This window comes from Mesoplodon densirostris, chromosome 18 (genome assembly GCF_025265405.1).
Source record: "Mesoplodon densirostris isolate mMesDen1 chromosome 18, mMesDen1 primary haplotype, whole genome shotgun sequence".
Lineage (NCBI taxonomy): Eukaryota > Metazoa > Chordata > Mammalia > Artiodactyla > Ziphiidae > Mesoplodon > Mesoplodon densirostris.
Window position 1 is genome coordinate 57,882,984 of NC_082678.1, and position 22,494 is coordinate 57,905,477.

The 22,494-nt window shown below is 35.6% G+C and overlaps 1 protein-coding gene across 8 annotated transcripts in view; it reads left to right on the forward strand.

The window, feature by feature from the left end:
- BCAS3 (BCAS3 microtubule associated cell migration factor) overlaps window positions 1-22,494 on the forward strand; it is a 581,795-nt gene that overhangs the window by 114,617 nt on the left and 444,684 nt on the right. For all 8 annotated transcript variants that reach the window (XM_060081385.1, XM_060081386.1, XM_060081388.1 and 5 more), the window contains exons 8-9: window positions 16,803-16,910; window positions 19,169-19,245. In XM_060081385.1, the coding sequence (XP_059937368.1) occupies window positions 16,803-16,910; window positions 19,169-19,245 (185 nt within the window). The remainder of the gene's footprint in view (window positions 1-16,802; window positions 16,911-19,168; window positions 19,246-22,494) is intronic.

Genomic DNA, 22,494 nt, shown 5'->3' on the forward strand with positions numbered 1-22,494 from the left:
CCTTTTCTAAAATATTTTTGGTGAGTTTTGGTATTCCTTGATTTTGAGAAATAGATTGCATATAATCTATTAGCTTTAGCTTGTTTACATTTCTCAGTGTCTCAAATGCTGTAATGATCTGTTGGCTTCTTTGACATGTTTAATATGTTGGTTTGTATTGATTTCATATGCAAACTTCATGCACATTGGTAAAGTTTTAGGGTAACACTGGAATGATAAAACCAGGTATGCTTTTATGCAGTAGAGCATATTTGGTGTCTATGCTTGCTGGGCAGAAGTTGGTATAATTAACATCTTTTTCGTGAATTGAACCAGACTTAGTGCTCTCATTTCCAGTATCCCATGTTTTTCAGTTAAACTATGGTTATATTTATCTGTTAATATGCAAATAATTCTGTATATACTTTGTTTATCATGACAGATAAGCATTTCACAAATTAGCTTGCTTTCTAGGGAAATAAATTCAAGCAAGATTTTGCTTTGTTTTGTTTGGAGTGTTATTGCTTCTGCCTTAAAGAATACACAAATTTTTCTTAGTATATTATTTTAGTTTTCAAAGTTTCTTTATAATATCATGACTCAAAATTAACTTCCTTTTTTTTTAGGGAGCTGTATTTATGATCCATTTCTTAACCATTAAGTAAAATTTTAATTTTTAATTTCACTTTTTTGCCTCTGTTTTTCGGTATCCCTCTGCCAGTGGTTTCCCTCATGGAGGAATATGTTGTCCATGAAAAGGAAAAAACAGGTTGTAGTAGAACTTAGACTCCCTAAATTCATATATCTTCAAAAATTATAAAATAATGAACAATTTATTAATTTTCTGCTATTATCAAGAAAAACTGATTTCTTTTACATTGGGAATTACAAAGTAAGATTTTATTTTTTAAAAATTTTATTGAAGTGTAGTGATTTACAATGTTGTGTTAATTTCTGCTGTACAGCAAAGTTATTCAGTTATACATATTTCTTTTTTATCATGATCTATCACAGGATTCTTTTTTTTTTTTTTTTTTTTGGCGGTACGTGGGCCTCTGACTGCTGTGGCCTCTCCCGTGGTGGAGCACAGGCTCCGGACGCGCAGGCTCAGCGGCCATGGCTCACGGGCCAAGCCGCTCCGCGGCATATGGGATCTTCCCAGACCGGGGCACGAACCCGTGTCCCCTGCATCGGCAGGCGGACTCTCAACCACTGCACCACCAGGGAAGCCCTATCACAGGATATTGAATCTAGTTCCCTATGCTGTATAGTAGGACCTTGTTTATCCATCCAAATATAACAATTTGCATCTGCTAATCCCAAACTCCCAATCTTTCCCTCCCCCAATCCCAAAGTAACATTTTAGTATTCTGAATTATTAATTTCAAAGAATACAGTATAACAGTTGTACTGTAATTATGGCTAATTATAATATTTACTTTGTGAATAGCAGAGGCAGATTTATTTGTTTTCTTTTTGATTTTTTGGAAACATGATGCTAGTGAAGGCAAGTTTACAGCTTTCAATCTTCGTTTTCTGTGTTTTCTGTCTCTGTCTTCTATGTCTATAAATCATTTTCCTAATCAATTAGTAAATGAATATCAGCAATTTAAAATATTAAATATTCAATATTTGAAGCCCTTGCTGTTGATAAAAACATTTTCCTATGATATTCCATTGCTGAAAATGCTTAATGAAAAGCTTTCCTCTATAAATAGATCACATAAGGGTTAAATGAAAAAATACATATAGTGTCTTTATAACAATGGCTGATATTTATCAAATGCACAATAATCAAAATTATAGAGCAGCCACAGTTGTGGGACTTATTATTAGATAAGTGAGATTCAAAAGGTAGAATGTCAAACATTTTCATATCTTTACTTCATAAATGGAATTTTGCCAAGTATCTCTCTCTCTTCAGTTCATTCAGTCTTGTATTGTACATTCTATGGTTTTGGACAGCCATGTATTTATTTATATATGTATATATATTTGGACAAACATACATTCTGTGGTTTTAGACAAACATGTATACACCATTATCATATCATAGAGAGTTGTTAATTGATAACAAGTAGTTAACATCAATTCTTTTCTTAATTTTTAATAGATTCTTTTAACAAATAAGGTTATGTTCAACGTTTTACAACAATAAACACGGTGTAGTCTCTGCCTTCTGGAAGCTTCTAATTCTTTTGATTGACAGGGCATGTAAGTTTGTGAAATGTGTAGATGACATTACTAGATTTGTTTAGTACCTTTGTTTGCATTCCTTCATTAAGAATGTTTTAATATCTCCAAATGATTTTTAAAAATCACCGGAGGGCTTCCCTGGTGGCGCAGTGGTTGGTAGTCCGCCTGCCGATGGAGGGGACGCGAGTTTGTGCCCCGGTCCGGGAGGATCCCACATGCTGCGGAGCGGCTGGGCCCGTGAGCCATGGCCGCTGGGCCTGCGCGTCCGGAGCCTGTGCTCCGCAGCAGGGGAGGCCGCAGCAGTGAGAGGCCCGCGTACCGCAAAAAACAAAACAAAACAAAACAAAAATCACGGGAAATATTCTGACAGGATTAGTGGGCAGTTCTTTTCCTTATTTGTTAGAGTAAACTCATTATATGTTTTTTAATGTTATTGTCATTGTCCTTGGACTAGTTGGAATTTATTAATATGGTTCATGGTTACTTATAAATATCTCACATGTATATAATTATGAATTGTGTTGTATTATTTTTAGAGTTTGAAATAAAATGTTGCCTATATGTTAGGGTTTTAGGTTTTTGTAACCTCAGCATAGTTATATGCTACTTCGTGTTAGGTCATGTTATGTAGAATGGTAATTAGAATACATTTCACTTGTACCTCATTAGTCTAGTTAAAACCAGTTGAGAGGTTTTAAAATGTTCCAATTCTTATTGATATTTATTTTGGGGGGTAAGGTAGATCCTTAGATTTTGAATTTTGAAGAGATATTTGACAGGTTGACAAACTCGTCCTTTGTGTTATTGGGAAATGAGGCTTGATCATCTCACCTCTTGGAGATCCAGAAGATTTTGCTCTATTCTTGAACGATTGCACTTTGACCTTTTATCTAGTGAAAATTTTACTTATCTTAGCAGAAGTCAGAATCGTTGAACTATTTAGATTTGGGTGGTAAAACTCGTATTAGAAGGTGTGTATATTTAATAAACAGATGGAGTAGAAGATGACAGATGAGCTGTTCCAAACATGCATAACTTTGTTTAAAGCTCTTTATTTCCAGCAGAGTACCATACCCCCTACTTCACTGGAACTTTAATCCAGTTTATTTGGAATTGCCTTAGATAACCATACTTATATATTATAAAAATACCTACTCATGTGTAATGAGTATTTTATTATTTAATATTTATTTCTTTAGGGGAGATGACTGGCAGACATTTGTTCTTCCTTGAATATGTTCAATCTTTTAAAAACTGACTATTCAAATATGTTGAAAAAATATGAATTTTAAAAATACATGAAGCACTATTACAGCTGAAAGGAAAATAGAGAAATCAACAATTAAAGATAGAGATGAGCAATCCTCTTTTAGTAAATGATGCAACTAGGAGATAGGAAATCAGTCAGGATATAGAAGATATCAACTACAACATCATTTTGACTCACCTGATATTTATAGAATACTATATCCACATACTGTACATACAGCATTGACCAAGACTGACCATATGCTGAGTGATAAAGCGAGTCTCAAAAACAGAGTATGTTTTATAACCACAGTGCAGTTAAGTTAGAATTCAGTAATAAACGTCTCTCTGTAAAACCTGTACAGTGTTTGGAAATTAAACAATGGGTAAAGCAGAGATCAAGAAAAAATAGAGCAGATTTTGAATTGAAAGAATGAAAAAACACAGCATATGAAAAATGGAATGTAACTAAAGCAGAGACGGGAGATGTTTATAGTGCTAAATGCTCACGTTTGGAAGAAGGAAGGTCTAAAACCTTTTACCTTAGGCATCTAAAAAAGAGGAGCAAGTTTACCTAAAATAAGTAAAAGGAAGAAAGTAATAAATGGAAATTAATGAAAGGAAATGGACAAACGACAGAAAAAATCAGTTAAGTCAAAAACTAGTTCTTTGAAAACATCATTAGTAGGTCTAATTGAAAACCACACAAATCACCAATATTAAGAGTGAATGGAAGGGCATTACTACAGATCTTATGGTCATTAAAGATAGTAAGCAATATCAGGATCACCTTTATCTTTGAAAGCTTACATTAAATGGACAAATGGAAAATAACTTAGTGAAAAGTTATTGGTGAGTAAAGACCAATCAGTAGAATAATATCGCCATGGAGTAGTTCATAATTGTAAATAGATATTTCACAATTATTTCTATAAAGAAAGAGTACAAAACAGACATGTAAGAACTTAGGGAAGACAGGGTGAGATAATATGAGAGACATGACCTATGGGAAGAAACAGAAGGAAATAGCTCCACAAATTCATCATAGAACTGACAAAGAAATTAGAAGGTGGAGAAGGAAGACTAGACAGAAAACTGAATAAAATGAGAGCTTGAGCAAAATGGGAAGAAAATTAGAACATTTGCGTATTTCCCAAATAAGAGAAGCAAAGTAATACAATGGAGGAAATGTCAAACATCAGAATGTTTAATCCCAAGATATATTATTGTAGAGTTCCTATATTTCAGGAACTCAGGCTCACCTCATATCCCCCTCAACAGAAGCACATACTTAAAAGACCCCCGAGAAAGACAGTGTAAAGTAACCCAGTTACACTAGAAATGGAGAACTATATTTCAGGGGTCAGTAAAGGTGTCCCCCCAACCTTTTAAATTAATTAATTAATTAATTAGGCTGTGTCAGGTCTTAGTTGTGGCACGCGGGCTCTTCGTTGCAGCATGCAGGCTTCTCTCTAGTTGTGGCACATGGGCTCAGTAGTTGCGGCATGTGGGCTCTCTAGTTGTGACACGTGGACTTAGTTGCCCCACGGCATGTGGGATCTTAGTTCCCTGACCAGGGATCATACCCATGTCCCCTGCGATGGAAGTTGGATTCTTAACCACTGAACCAACAGGGACATCCCTACATTTATATTTAAATTTATGATCCCCTTTGTGTTATTTTTTGTATAATGTATCAGGTTTAGGTCATGGTTTTCCCTATTCTTTGCCACTTCATCATTTTTTCAAGATATTATCCTTCCTCCGTTGAATTGCTTTTGTATTTTCCTCAACACGTAAAGGTGTTTTATTTTATTTTTTCCGGTACGTGGGCCTCTCGCTGTTGTAGCCTCTCCTGTTGCGGAGCACAGGCTCCGGATGCGCAGACTCAGTGGCCATGGCTCACGGGCCCAGCCGCTCCGCGGCATGTGGGATCTTCCCGGAACGTGGCACAAACCCGTGTCCTCTGCATCGGCAGGTGGGCTCTCATCCACTGCGCCACCAGGGAAGCCCCAAAGGTGTTTTTTTTTGTTTTGTTTTTGCCATGTATGAAATGTTCAGCGGACTATATGGTCTCTGTGGCAACTACTCAACTCAACCATAGAAAATAAATAAGTGGGTGTGGCTATATTACTGTGAAACTGGCAGTTGGTGTTGGATTTGGGACATAGTTTGCTGATCTCTACCATACCCTAAAGTTTTTGAAAATTTTTCTTAAACAAAAATTTTTTTAAATAAATTTATTTATTTTATTTTGTTTTATTTTTGGCTGCGTTAGGTCTTCGTTGCTGCACACGGGCTTTTCTCTGGTTGCGGTGAGTGGGAGCTACTCTTTGTTGTGGTGGGCAGGCTTCTCACTGTGGTGGCTTCTCTTGTTGGGAGCATGGGCTCCAGGTGTGCGGGCTTCAGTAGTTCTGGCACACGGGCTCAGTAGTTGTGGCTGGCAGGCTCTAGAGTGTAGGCTCAGTAGTTGTGGTGCACGGGCTTAGTTGCTCCGTGGCATGTGGGATCTTCCCGGATCAGGGCTCGAACCCGTGTCCCCTGCATTGGCAGGTGGATTCATAACCACCGCGCCACCAGGGAAGCCCCTTAAACAAAATTTTAAGTATTGTATTTAGGAATAGTTTTTAGTGGACAAAGATTATTTAGTCATAAATGAAAACAGTATTATAAATGTATAAACTATGTAATGTTTATATTGTTTATATATGGATATATGAAGTAACCTGCAGACTTTTTTTGTTTCCTGTAAGATCTCTTCCATAATTTGAATTTCCATTGCATTTGTTTTTCACTGTGGTATATTAAACATACTTGTATTATAACTTTATTCTCTATGCTTAAAAAAAACTAATATTTTTTGAAATCTCCTTGAAGGTAGAATATTTCTAACTCATCTTCATATTTAATTGCAAATAATAGAATCTAACATAAAAAAAATACAGTGTATTACCTCTGCTTCTTATGTAGTATATGACCTTATTGAAGAACACCTGATTCCAACCTCAATTTTACATTACCTCCTGTTTTCATGTGGAGACTTTACTTCTTCTTGCCTGGTTACCTCCCCATGTAAAAGCATTGTTAGTACCACTCTCTCAACTTATAGTGGTGTTGGAAGGTTTAAATAAATAAACCCAGTGTTTATTCTGAACTTTGCAAAAGAAAAATGTTATTATTAACTAGGCTAATCACAAATTTAGTCTTTAATATGGTTGTTTCCATTTTCTTGGCTTTTTCTTTATAATTACTTAATAAAAAAACACCACCAACTGGCTTTTGTTCTTTAGCAGCTGGATAAGAATACAAATAATGTAATACTATCAAAAAGTTTCCTCTTCTATTTAAAGGATTAGCTTCAGTAACACATGTTGAAGGTTGTGCAGCTTTTTCCCATTTAAAAATAAGTGTTTCCATGCTTCTTGCAATTTGTGGTAGATTTAAGATGTCTTTGCTATTTTGTGTTTCACTTATACATGCATATTCTTGGAAAATGTCACTTTCTCAAATACTTTGTTCCGCTTTTCCTAATTTTGGTTCTATCTGTTAAATATCATGAATAAAAATAATAAAAGTCTTTGTAAAGGAAAATGTTATTAATGTGTAGAATTTTCAAGTCATAAAAGCCGTATCTCACATTGCTTTAACGTGATGCTTATTGTATTGCATTACAAAAAAACTTATTTTCAATTTATTTATGGCTGTGTTGGGTCTTCGTTGCTGCGTTCAGGCTCTCTAGTTGTGGTGATCAGGGGCTACTCTTCTCTGTGGTGCACGGGCTTCTCACTGCGGTGGCGTCTCATGTTGCGGAGCACGGACTCTAGGCTTGTGGGCTTCAGTAGTTGTGGTGCACAGGCTCAGTAGTTGTGGCACGCAGGCTTTAGAGCACAGGCTCAGTAGTTGTGGCGCACGGGCTTAGTTGCTCTGTGGCATATGGGATCTTCCGGACCAGGGGTCAAACCTGTGTCCCCTGCATTGGCAGGTGGATTCTTAACCACTGTGCCACCAGGAAAGTCCCCCAAAAAACTATTTTGAAAACATTGTCCAGGGTAAGAAATGGCTATGATTCTAATAAAATATATGAATATTAAGAAAAAAATTAGTATAAAAATTAAAAGTAGTCTCTGTGACTGTGATAGAAAGTTATAAGTTTAGGGGATTAACATATATTATTTGTGATTCTTGTTTTCTATCAGGCATAAAAGATAGTTTGCACCTATTTAATAAAACATTTTCAATCAGTGTTTAAATTTCAAAGATAAAGTGTAAGGTCACCATCATCATTCTTCCATTATTCTAAGTCTTCACAAAAAGCCCAAGATACCTAGGTCATTCCTTATTTTCTACATGCTAATAACCTAGTGTTTGACATTAGAAAAGGGATTATTGAATCTTCTATGGAAAGATGTACTTCAATAGGAATACTTAACCACACATACCTAAAGATCTTATATAATTCCTATTCTTTGACCATTTCATGCTCCTTGCTCCATTTAGTGGTTCATTTGATTAGGTCTCACTGTATTGCTGACTTTTCCCTTAAATAGTAATTGTTGGATCTGAAACACACTGTCGGAATATTTCCCAATGTTTACAACATGTATAGTATTATCTGTATATAAAACTAACTGAAGTCATGGATTGAGAGTTCTGACAGTCACTCAACCAGATTATGTAGTTATGTATTTTTGGTCAAATCTTTTCACTGTGTAACCCCAATGAAGAACAAATTACTGGTATAACTAATGAAAATTAAAATAACTTTTTGATTAAAAGTACTTAATGCTTAGCATTTAAAAAGTTTTATTATTTGGAGACTCTCTGTTGTCCTAATAAAACTATGTTGGCTTAATAAAAGGATATCAACAATTTTAGTGTGTTACAGAAGAACCTGAGAAATGGAAGCCCACTCAGATTTGTTTCAGAATAGTTTATAATAGTAAAAATTTATTTAAAAGTGTATTAGTTTAACATAATTGTCTATATAGTACTTAAAGGAAAGAAATTAATTTGATAGATTGAAAGAGTAAACAGTAAATCATGACTCTAGATACGATGCTGAAATTTAATATTCAAATAAGTAAGTGAAAAGGCAACTGAATGTTATTGAAGCAGTAGTAGATCTTTTTACTGTCTCCATAGATTTGCCTTTCCAGAACGTCACATCGTTGGAACTTCTTTCTTTTTAAGGCAAAATAATATTACATTGTATGTGTATACTACAGTTTGTTTATGCATTCATCATTTAAAAGGACATATGGGGGCTTCCCTGGTGGCGCAGCGGTTGAGAGTCCGCCTGCCGAGACAGGGGACGCGGGTTCGTGCCCCAGTCTGGGAAGATCCCACATGCCGCAGAGTGACTGGGCCCGTGAGCCATGGCCGCTGAGCCTGCACGTCCGGAGCCTGTGCTCCGCAACGGGAGAGACCACAGCAGTGAGAGGCCCTCCTACCACCAAAAAAAAAGGACATATGGTTGTTTCCACTTTGTGGTTATTATGAATAATGCTCATATGAATGTTCATGTACATGTTTTTCTGTCGACATATGCTTTCATTTCTTTTTTTTTTTTTTTTTTTGCGGTACGTGGGCCTCTCACTGTTGTGGCCTCTCCCGTTGCGGAGCACAGGCTCTGGACGCACAGGCTCAGTGGCCATGGCTCACAGGCCTAGCTGCTCCGTGGCATGTGGGATCTTCCCGGACCCGGGCACAAACCCGTGTCCCCTGCATCGGCAGGTGGACTCTCAACCACTGCGCCACCAGGGAAGCCCCATGCTTTCATTTCTTGGTATACATCTAGGAGTGGAATTGCTGGATCATATGGTAATTCTATCTTTAGCTTTTTGAGGAACCGCCAGACTGTTTTTCACAGCAGCTGCACCATTTTACATTCCCACCAGTAATGGATCAGGGTTTTACTTTTCCTATATCCTTGCAAATACCTGCTCCTTTTCAATTGTTTTGTTATAACCAACCTAGTGGGTGTGAAGTAGTATCTCACTGTGGTTTTGATTTGCATTTCACCACTGATCAATGATTTTGATAATCTTTTCATATACTTGTTGGCCATCTGTATATCTTCTTTGGAGAAATGTCTATTCACATCCTGTGCTCATTTTGTAATTGGGTTGTTTATCTTCTAGATGTTGAATAGTAAGAGTTCTCAATATACTTTGGATACTAGACCCTTATCTGAAATACGATTTACAAATATTTTCTATTTTTTGATTGTCTTTTAACTTTTTAAAATAATGCCCTTTGATACACAACAGTTTTAAATATTGATGTAATATAGTTTTTTTTTCTTTTGTTGCTTGTGCTTTTGGTGTCACATCTGAGAATATTGTCAAATCCAAGATCATGAAGATTTACCCCTATATTTTCTTCTTGTATAGTTTTAGCTCTTATGTTTAGGTCTTTAATACATTTTGAGTTAATTTTTTTAAATTTTTTTTTATTTTTTAAATTTTATTTATTTATTTTTGCTGTGTTGGGTCTTCGTTTCTGTGCGAGGGCTTTCTCTAGTTGTGGCAAGCGGGGGCCACTCCTCATCGCGGTGCGCGGGCCTCTCACCATCGTGGCCTCTCTTGTTGCGGAGCACAGGCTCCAGACGCGCAGGCTCAGTAGTTGTGGCTCACGGGCCTAGTCGCTCCGTGGCATGTGGGATCCTCCCAGACCAGGGCTCGAACCCGTGTCCCCTGCATTAGCAGGCAGACTCTCAACCACTGCGCCACCAGGGAAGCCCGAGTTAATTTTTATATATGATTTAAGCTAGTAGTCCAACTTTTTTGCACGTGGACTTCATTTTTCCCAGCACCATTTGTTGAAGATACTTGGTACCTTTTTCAAAAATTAATTGATCATAGATGTATGGGTTTATTTCTGGACTCTGAATTTTATTCCGTTGGTTTATATGTCTGATGTCAGTAACACAGTGTTTTGATTAATGTAGCTTTATTGTAATTTTTGAAATCAGGTAATGTGAGTCCTCCAATTTGTTCTTTTTTATTTGGGACCTCTTGCAACTTCATTTGTTTTTAGGTTGGCTTTTCACTTCTGCAAAAGCCATTGGAATGTTGATAGAGACTGCATTGCTATTGTAACTAGAACTGCTTTCTTAACTTTTTATTTTGGATTGATAATTGCTGGTTTATGTATGTTGATCTTGTACCCTGAAATTTTCCTGAATTTATCAGTTCTAGTACTATTTTATGAATTCTTCAGAATTTTCTATATGTAGCATCATGTTGTCTGTGAATAGAGATAGTTTTATTTCTTTTCCAATTTAGAAGTTTTCAGTTTCTTTTTCTTGCCTAATTGCTTTGGTTAGATCTTTCAATACAGTGTTGACTGTAGGCATCCTTGTTTTGTTTCAGATATTAGCAGAAAAACATTCAGCCTTTGTCATTTAGTATAGTGTTTTGCAAATGCCCTTTATCATATTTGGAAATTCCCTTCTGTTCCTAGTTTCCTGTACTTTTTTTTGTTGTTGCTGTGTTTTTGTTTTTTTTTAATTATGAAAGGGTGTTGAATTTTGGCAGATGCTTTTTCTGTATCGGTTGAGATGATCATGTTGTTTTTCCCCCTTTCATTCTATTAATGTGATGTTAACTGTTAAGAGTTTATTATTTAATTCCACATATTTGTGACATGGTGATTATTTGATATGCTATGTTTAATATCACATATTCATGAATTTACAATTTTCCTTCTGCTTTTGATTTGTAATGTCATTCCAGCTTGGTTAGAGAGATTGTCTTCATTGTTTTTAAATTTAGTGAGACTTGTTTTGTGGCTAACATAGAAGAAGAATGTGTATTCTGCCATTACTGGGTAGAGTCTTCAATAGGTTTGTTGAGTTTAGTTGATTTATATTGTTAATCTTAAGCTGTGTTCATTTTTTTTTTCTTTCATTTTCTTCATTCTGCTACTCTGATGTGTAATTTCACTCATCTTATTTTCAAGTTTGTGAATTCTTTCTTTGGTCTATTCTGATATTCAGATAGGCTTTTGAAACCTTTAGTGCCTTTTTCATTTTAGTTATTGTACTGTTCTGTTCTGTTATTTCTATGTGGTTCCTTTTTCATAAGGAACCAGTATCTTTATTGATATTTTCAATTTGTGAATTCATCTTTCTCCCTTATTTCTTTGTCTATAATTTCTTTTAGCTCTTTGAGCATATATAAGACAAGTTGATTTAAATTCTTTGTATAGGTTCTTCAGTGTCAGTTTCTCTCAGTTTATTTTTGTTCTTTGTATGGGCTATACCTTCCTGTTTCTTTGTGTGCCTTGCGATTTTTTGTTGAATGGTGGACATTTTGAATATCATAATGTGGCAACTCTGAACATCATATTGTCCTCCCCTCCCCAGGATATGCTGTTTTGCTTGTTGAGGTCTGCAGCCACACACTGTTTATTGACTTTTTCAAACTCTTTTTGTAAAGACTATGTTTGGGACAGTCCTTTGAATGTGTAGTGATACCATCTACAGCTCTGCTGTAGCCTTTACCTCTGGCTTGTGCAGTCAAAAGCTCAGCCAGGGCTTCCCTGGTGGCACAGTGGTTGAGAGTACACCTGCCAATGCAGGAAACACGGGTTCATGCCCCGGTCCGGGAAAATCCCACATGCTGTGGAGCGGCTGGGCCCGTGAGCCATAGCCACTGAGCCTGCACATCCGGAGCCTGTTCTCCTCAACGGTAGAGGCCACAACAGTGAGAGGCCCGCGTACCGAAGGAAAAAAAAAAAAAAAAAAGCTCAGCCAGAGATGCAAGACTAATGTCCTCACAGTTCTTTGTTGAGCCAGCATTGGCTCTGGGCATGTGTGCTGTATTCTAGATTCCCTGGTATATCATTCAGTGTACGCACACGCATATACAGAAACACACATGTGATTTTCATTTCAAGGAATTGGCTTATGTGACTGGGCTGGCAGGTAAGAAGTAGAGTAGGCTACTTCATTTCATCACTTACTTCTTCTTCATTCTGGAAATTTTTCTGAGGTTTGTCCTATACAGATTCAATTTTCTGAATAAAACTTGGACTTCATTAAAATTACATACTCCCACTCTTCAAAAACACAGACTGGGATGGGAGAAAGCACTTGCAAAACACATATCTGATAAAGGACTGTTATCCAAAATACACAAAGCTCTTAAAAATCAAAAGTAAGAAAATGAACAACCTGATTAAAAATTGGGCAAAAGACCTCACCTCAAAGACAATATACAGATGTCAAGTAAACATATGAAAAGGTGCTCCATATCATATGTCATCAGGGAAACAACAAGGACATACTACTACACACCTGGCCAAAATTCAGTACCCTGAATATATCAAGTGCTGGTAAAGTGGAGCAACAGGAACTCTCATTAATTTCTGGTAGGAATGCAAAATGGTAAAATCACTTTGGAAGACAGTTTGGCAGTTTTGTACAAAACTAAACATACGTTTACCATACAGTCAAACAATTTTGCTGCATCGTATTTACCCAAAGGAATTATGTCTGCCCAAAAAACTGCACACAGGTGTTTATATCAGCTTTATCCACAATTGCCAGAATTTGGAAGTAACCAAGATGTCCTTCAGTAGGTGAATGGATAAATAAAATGTGGTACATCCAGATAATGGAATACTATTCAGGACTAAAAGCTATCAAGCCACGAAAAGAAAGGGGGGAAACTTTAAAAGTGTATTATTGGGCTTCCCTGGTGGTGCCGTGGTTGGGAGTCTGCCTGCAGGTGCAGGGGACGCGGGTTCGTGCCCCAGTCCGGGAGGATCCCACGTGCCATGGAGCGGCTGGGCCCGTGGGCCATGTCCGCTGGGCCTGCGCGTCTGGAGTCTGTGTTCCGCAACGGGAGAGGCCACAGCGGTGAGAGGCTCGCATACTGCAAAAAAAAAAAAAAGTGTATTACTAAGTGAAAGAAGCCAATCTGAAAAAGATACATACTGTATGATTCCAACTAAACAACATTCTGGAAAAGGCAATACAGTAAGACAGTAAGAAGATCAGAGTTCACCAGGAGGGATGCATAGGCAGAGAACAAAGGATTTTTAGGGCAGTGAGACTATTCTGTATGCTACTGTAATGTTGGATATATGTCATTATAAATTTATCCAAAACCCATACAATGTACAACACCAAGAGTGAACCATAATGGAAACTATGGAGTTTGGGTGATTATATTGTGTCATTATAGGTTGAAGCAAATGTTCCACTTTGGTAGGGGACGTTGATAATGGGGTAGACTATGCATGAATGGGGGCAGAGGCTATATGGAAAATCTTTGTACCTTCCTCTCAATTTTGTTGTGAACCAAAAACTGCTCTAAAAAATAAAGCATATTAAAAAAAATTTTTAATGTGATGGGAAGAATTACAGAGAAAGTAAGAAATAATGAAATAGGCAACGTATTTAGATGAAAATGTTTAGTGTTTTCTTCTTGGGTTTATCTTGTATACTATAGTTTCAGGATTTGCTTTTAGGAAATCCAGTTTAACGATTTTGTTTGATATTTAATTTAACCTTTTCATTTTCAGTAATAGAAGTTTTAAAAAATTTTACTCTTTAAATAATTGTAGTCAACTCTCCACTGAAATGAACTGTAAATTCCATACCTTTGGCTCTGGGAGGACTAGTCCTTTGCTAATAAAAGCTTTATAACTTCCTTTATGTGTATAGGTTATGTATACAGCAGGTAACAGATTGCTCCAATGCAAAAATTTTCAATATATGTCCTGGTTCCTCACTGTAAAACAAGTTAACGCAGGTAAAGGGAAGGTCAGTTAAGGAGAATTTGCATTCATTTCTATTATATATTTATCATTAAAAGTACTAAATAACTTTACATTACCCCTGTTGATATTTATGTGTTGGAAAGGCAGTGGTGCCTGGGCACAGTTTAGAGTCCTTTAACCAACGATTTAATAATAAAAATCACGTCATTCCTGCTTTTCTTTCCAACTCTGGTTTTGCTTGCAATAGATTCAGTTACACTGTAAATTAGATTCTCTACATTTCTATGTGAACTTTTTTCCCTTAAAGTATTAATTAGGTTTTATCTTAAAGTGAAGTCACAATTTTAGGTTTAAATGTCAGGCGCAAACCTGTAAAAATGTTAACCCATTTGAGCTCTAGAAATCTAATGAAGACTTCTGTATACAGCTTTTGACACTGCTTGCTGTATACTAGAGTACAAAGTAAAAGCTTGTTTCTTGTCTGTATATTTTAGAATAACACACGTCCTTTCTGTTATGGGGCATGCATTCTGCTGATGTTATAGAAAGCTTTCTCATCAGCCTACCCATGAGGAAAATTAAGATTGTCTTGCTGTGTCCCAGGGAAATAGTCAAGGCTTTTAAAAAGAGAGAAAATAGAGAACAAAAGGATATGTCAGGCGTGTACACAACTGTGTTATTGGCAGATAGCATGACTCCTTTATGAATGTGTGACTTTCTGAAAACTCTGATTTTAAAAGAATTGTCTTTTTCTATTAGGCATTGAATAAGAGGTTTTTTCCATATATAAATAGAACTTTTAGATCTACCAAATCTTGTTCATTCAACTCTAAACTGAGCCTTCATAGCATTTGTTTTGTCTACTTCTATTGAAGGCTTTCTGCAGGAAGAATCTCAGTTGTGACATTGTATGGATGCCAGTGAAATGATCAGAATTCAAGTTTCTAGTGTACCGTGGCTATAATGAGCTGCTAATTGAAGGTGACAAGCTGTTTTTTCCTTCCCAGTTGGTCTGGCAAAATGTTAGATTTCGTTCATTATTAACTCATTGCTTCTCAGCAGAGGACTGGATTAATTAGTTGGGAACATTAAGAAAAGAATTTTTGCCTTGTGTCAATTTTAGAGGTTGAAGTTCAAGTTTTACTAGATTCTCTCCCATCTCCACTTTCACCAATTGTATGCACTTGTGTAAGTCCCTAGCACAATCAAGACACAGCAACATTTCTATCGCCCTAAAAGTGGCACCCATCATGCCACTTTGTACTCTGTAGCTTCCCTCCTTTTCTGGACCCTGGCAACCACTGATCTGCTTCCTATTTATTTTTTTTGGCTGTGTTGGGTCTTCATTGCTGCGCGCGGGCCTTTCTCTAGTTGCGGCGAGCGGGGGCTATATTCTTCTTTGCGGTGCACGGGCTTCTCATTGCGGTGGCTTCTCTTGTGGCGGAGCACAGGCTCTAGGTGTGCAGGCTTCAGTAGTTGTGGCTCGCAGGCTGTAGAGCGCAGGCTCAGTAGCTGTGGTGCACGGGCTTAGTTGCTCTGTGGCACGTGGGATCTTCCTGGACCAGGGCTCAAACCCGTGTCCCTTGCATCGGCAGGTGGATTCTTAACCGCTGCGCCACCAGGCAGTCCCAACTTGATAATGTTTTTGTTGAGGATTTTTTATGTATATTCATGAGACTTATAAATATATCGGTAGTTTCTTGTGAAGTATTTATTTTGGGGATCATGTGTTACTGACCTCATAAAATAAGTTGGTGACTCCTATCTTATAAAAGAGTTTGTGTAGAATATCTAAACATTTTTGTTTAAATGATTAGTAGAATTTACAAATGAAGCCATTTTTAAGGATTTCTTTGTAACAAGTTTTAAATTATGAGTTTGGTTTCTTTTATAGACACTGGAATATTCAAATTATCTATTTCAAGGAATTGGGTTTAGTTCTGTTTATTTTTTTCTTTTGCTTACTCAAGTTTTGATTCATTGATTTGTTGTATTTTATTCATTCCCTCATTCCACTTTCATTTGATTTAACTTGCTCTTTTCCTACTTTCTTAAGGTGAAAACATTGATCTCTTTATCTGTTCTAGTATGAAGGAACACATTGTCTTTATAATTTGAATCTTATCATTTAGAATGTGTATTTATGTACATTTTAGAAAGAGGTCTCATTTCTGATAGATTCTTGATTAGGGTTGAACTGTACCAATCTACATATTAACCCTTATATTAATGGTTTGTCTTTTATTATGGGTTTGTCTATGTATATAGTGCAACTTTTTGTTACTAGGTTTTATACTTATACAATCAAATTCTCACAAATAACTGCAGCTTTATTTCTTTCTTGTAGTAATTTCTTATGCACATACCTTCTATACTGCGTTGAGTAGAGTGGCCATATTCTTCAAGTATCCTTCTCTAATCCCTGATTTTAGGGTGAAAGCTTGCAGTATTTCACCATTATGCAATTGCTAATTTTGTTGATTAAAGTCCAAATCAATTTGCTTGTATTGTGTTAGTAAGAAAATTTATTGGCCCTCCCACCTGTTAAAACATAATGGCTTTTGTCTTTATTTATTTGTTTATTTATATATATATATGTATGTATGTATGTTTATATGTATGTATTTATTTATTTATTTATGTTTTAGCACAAGCCCACCTTACTGTTGTGTGGATTTATATTCACTTCGTACTGGGGAGATGGTCAAGTCCATTCAGTTTAAAACACCTATCTATGATCTCCATTGCAACAAAAGGTAAGCAATTTTTCATGTGTTTCTTGTGCAAGATAACATACCTCCTGTGCGTGTAGTGCATTTCCATTATCATTGACTTTGATATAATAATAATAAAAAAGTCACAAATATGTCTTTGGAATTCTGCCAAATATAAGTAGCTCTTAAGATTTCTTAATGTTTTCAAACTTTTTGTCTTGACCCATTAGTGAAATAATGAAATGGAAAAGAATAAAAGTGCCTGAGCAAACGTATGAAGGTTAAATATTGCTTTGAGGAACCTTTTTATATGTATAACATAACATTTTATATATAACTTTTTGTTTCATATATGTACTTCTATATGTTTACTGGTTTATGATGGGAAATGTAATTTTCCTGTTAGCATTCATCAAAACAAAGCTTATTTCTGAAATGTAAAAAAGATTTTAAATATTCTTATTTTTTTGCACTTCCCAATGGAGCTAAAAGAGGGACCAGATAGATTTTTCCTAGCCCCATGATGCTAAATGTCTTATCAAGGTCATGGCTGCAAATTATTAATCTCATTAAAGAGCAAACACATGGAACATGGAAAACAAAAAATAAATTTTATAATAAAAGACTCTCAGGTTAGATTTTAAAGAGATATTTCAAAAAGTGACTCAGAAAGTTTGAATGTAAAAGTAAGGGTAAACAGATACCTGACAAGTACAAACTAAAAGACCAAGACTTTGATATTAATGATAAAAATATTTGAATTCAGTACAAAAATATGAAATAGGACAAAGAAAAGTTGTTCAGTGATAGTGTGTAATCCATAATGAAGATCTAGTTATTATGTACATATATATATATATATATTTTTTTTTTTTGCGGTACACGGGCCTCTCACTGTTGTGGCCTCTCCTGTTGTGGAGCACAGGCTCCGGATGCGCAGGCCCAGCGGCCATGGCTCATGGGCCCAGCCGCTCTGCGGCATGTGGGATCTTCCCGGACCGGGGCACGAGCCCGTGTCCCCTGCATCAGCAGGCGGACTCTCAACCACTGCGCCACCAGGGAAGCCCTATTATGTGTATTTAAACTTCAGATAACATCAAACAAAGTTATATATGACATAGGAGGTATACTCGTGTTATTTCTGGGTTAATGTAATTATCCAGTGATATATTAAATTATTAAAAGTCAACATTTTGGGGCTTCCCTGGTGGCACAGTGGTTAAGAATCCACCTGCCAGTGCAGCAGACATGGGTTTGAGCCCTGGTCCAGGAAGATCCACATGCTGCGGAGCAACTAAGCCCGTGCGCCACAGCTACTGAGCCTGCGCTCTAGAGCCCACAAGCCACAACTGTTGAGCCCACGTGCCACAACTTCTTAAGCCCATGTGCCTAGAGCCCTTGCTCTGCAAGAATAGAAGCCACCACAGTGAGAAGCCCGAGCTCCGCAATGAACAGTAGCCCCGGCTCGCCGCAACTAGAGAAAGCCATGTGTAGCAACAAAGACCCAATGCAGCCCAAAATAAATAAAGAAAGAAAGAAAGAAAGAAAGAAAATTTTAAAAATCACCATTTTTAAATGGGTGGATCTAGTAGTTAAATATTTAACAACAGTTATAAGGAGCAATACTCTAAAATGTAGTTTATAAAATAACTTCATTTCAGATACATTTTAATTTTGAAAATTTATAACTTTTCCCTAATTATTTATAAATCTTGAACTTTGGGAGAAATACAGATTCTGATTAATTTTAATATTTCAATAATCAGAAATGTCTCATTTACATTGAATAATAGTTATCTGAGCTTCCTTCCTCCCTCCCTTTCTCCCTCCCTCCCTCCCTCCCTCTCTTCATTTTGGCTCTTGTGTTGGGAAATTCAGCAATCATTTTAAGTGCCAGGTTGTATAAATCCATTTTATGTTTAATTCCATGACTTTGAGCCAGCACTGGAAAAACACTTTTAGTAAATAGCCAGCAGTTCATTGATCTCATACATTCTTAATGAAGATAGATTCATTTGATTTATAATGAATGAAAATGAAATTTTATTTTGAGATGTAGTTCTCCTGTGACTTTTCTTCCTTTAATCTTGTCTATCTTGATCATATTAAGGATTTTGTGACTGTATTTTGACATTTAAGAAGCAGATTTTTCTAGCCTATATGCTTTAAGAAGCGTTTGATTTTTAAAAATTCCTTTGGTACATACTTACTTAAATCTAGATGATTTAACTTATTTATAGTGCAGTTTATAGAATTTCATATTAACATTTTCTTTTGTGGTTTTTTCCCTCTAATTTTAGGATCCTTGTCGTAGTATTGCAGGAGAAAATTGCTGCCTTTGATAGCTGTACTTTCACAAAAAAGTTTTTTGTCACAAGTACGTATCACCTTGATTTATTTCCTATCATATGCATTGAGTTTATACTACTTACTTGATAGAATCAGCAGACTAATTGGAATCATAACATCAGTATTTCATGCTTATTCAATTACTGTATTTCTGTGTTTCTGTGATGTCTTATTTAGTAATATAATTTTATGGTATATGTGTTCAACCCACAGCGCATTTTCTTCATATTACTGTGGAAGCCTTGTTGTATACCTCAGCTTTTCCTTATATATTTTCCTTGAGTCATTGTGATTAATTTAGATTTGTGTAGCTATGTTGTTAAATTACTTAATTAACATAACATACCTGTGGACATAACTGGATTATCATTCATGAGGGAAATGTGTCAGTCTTTCACTCCTTCTTTCCCCGACCTGTCACAACTCTGCCTGGATTTGCAGAAATAAGCCTAGATTCTGGATCCAAACACACACACACACACACACACACAGTCATTCAGAGAGAGTGATTGTTTGATCAGTTGATCTATTTTTTAAAAACTTGGCCCATGCAGTTGTGGGAGCTGGCAAGTCCAAGATTTGCAAGGCAGTCCAGCAAGCTGGAAATTCCAACAGGGGCCTTGTCTGGAGTTAGATTTTTTTTTTTTTTTTTCACTACAGCCTAGTAAAGCAATAGTTTTCACTCTTTTGTGTTTTAACTCTAACACTCACCATCAAAGCTATTGCTGTTATTTTCAAAGAATCTGTTATGTGTATGCTGCAGAAGTAGTTCTGTTGGAACAGAGCTCATTTTTGTTTTGTGTAGAGAATCCCAATCATATTGTTGCATCTCCTGAAATATCACAACTATTTACACACTTACTCATCAGATGTTTATCCATATTAAGCTCTGAGTAGGAGACATTATTCCTTTCTGGTAAGAGCTCATGTTCTTGTTAATATCTTGCAGTCTATATGTTATTGCGTACATTATATAATATATACTATACTATATATAATACATGAATAATTCATTGTAATATATAGTTTATCATTTTGTAGCCTATGAAGAAGAATACAACTCACCTCCTTGATCTTGTAATCTTTTCTCTCAGAGATCTGCAGAGATAATAATGGAGATCACGTTCACTGAGATATTTTTGTTTTATCACAAGTTTACACCATTTACAAATTTACATTAGTATCTCTAGCACCTAGGACATTGGCTGGCACAATGTAGGCTCTCATTAACTATTTCTTGAATGACTGAGTACATTAACCCACTTATCAGTCAGTTATTTCATACTCATCAGAAATTTACTGATGTTTTAATAATGATTAAATATCGATTACCAGGAAGGATCTTTTATTGTTTTATCTATAAATTAAAAGTTTTGGGGGAGCATACATTTGTTAATAACACCTTCATTCAAAAATGTAGTATATATATAATATAGTAAGCTTTGAAAATTACATGGCCTATTTTAGCATATTAATTCTTACAGATCTTATGCATTAATGTATTACCTTATAATTATATCACTCATTATTAAAATTGAAACAAGAAGAGAAATAGAGGAATCATGTATGAGTCTTTCCATTTCTTCCAAGTGTGTGGGCTACAGAGGAGTGAATTAGAACAGAGTATGAATATTTCAGCCAGATTTAGATGCCAGTTTTTCCTGAGTATTTGTCTTTACATCTTATCAGTAGTCTTCTGTTGTTTATCGTTAATCAAAGATATGTGTGTATTGGCTTCTACAAAGTTAGACATCTCTGTTGCAGGTCCATTTTAATTTTATACTCACAGATAGCTCTTGCTGCCTCAGCTAAGTGTTAAATTGCGGAGAACTCTCAAATCATTATTTGTTAAGATAGTTTATTTAAATGACAATATATGTTTTGAAATTTAAACCTTATTTAAGCACTGGGCTCTACTGTGCTGTGCATGTTGAAACTAATATTACACTTGCCAATAGATTTCAGTTTTCTTCTCTGTAATAAATGCTAGGGTATAAAGTCAGTTGTCACAGTTACTAAAGAGAAGATAATATATGTAAGTAAGTTACTAATGGAGAGTTAATAATATTATTATTATTCTTTATCCACTAAAAAAAAACTAGCATTATTATTTATGCTAGTTTTTTTTTAGTGGATAAATAAACCTTATAGATTTTTCATTGATTAGTACCCACTATAGAATTTGGAAAGAAAAAATTAAACTTTATTATAAAGAAAGAATTAAAATAATTAGATTTGTGTATTTCATAGTTAGAGTCAAAGGACATAGGCTTTGTAATAATTTTGATACATTGGAATCAGAATAGGCTTTTCACAATACTCTGTTTTGTTGGAGAAAATGGGCAATGTATTATATATATTATAACAGTAAATATTATATTTATATTATAATAGTAATTTTTAAGCTTAGATGATCTAATTAAATTTTGCATAAAATCATGTAGATATAACCTGTATCTTTAATTGTTTATATCTACGTATGAGTGAAATTTGTCTCAGCCAGCATGAGTGTCTGTTATTTAACTAATGGGTGATAGAAATGTATTTGTTTCAAATAAGGACCTACAAATAAGAAGATTTAAACAAAACCCTACATACTGTAGGCTATAATTACAATTTATTTTTAAAGAAAGTTTTGTTTTTGCACATGGATGATATTTGCAGCTTTTCTGGGAGAGTATTTTGCAGTCTGAGATTTTGCAATAGAAGAATTTGTTTTTGGAATGTCCTGACTTGGGTTAACTTACAGAAAGTACATAAAGCCCTTGAGTCAATTGGCAGGATCAATATAGAAACTGGCACATTACAGAAATTTCATATTTTCATGGGATTTTACTGTACTTTCTCAATTAAACCATTTATAGTGGAAATAAGAGTGAAAATACCTTTAAGCAGAAGAAGAGAGACTATAGTATGTATTCTTACTTTTCAGTCTTACTTGAAATCATGAAGTTCTTGCAGAAAGGTGAATTTTTAGTCACGTTAAAATAGTGAAATGTACCTTTGATTTTCAATCATTTTGCTTATTTGATTAACATATAGTCATTTAGTGATATGGAAAAAATATTGCATTTTATTAAATTACTAAGGCCATAGATATACCATTTCATTTCCTATGAATGTTATTTTTTATGCCTTTTTTCTTTTTAAAAAAAATTTATTTATTTAATTTATTTATTGGCTGCGTTGGGTCTTCATTGCTGCGCACAGGCTTTCTCTATTTGCGGCAGGCGGGGTCTACTCTTGTGGAGCATGGGCTCTAGGTGCGCGGGCTTCA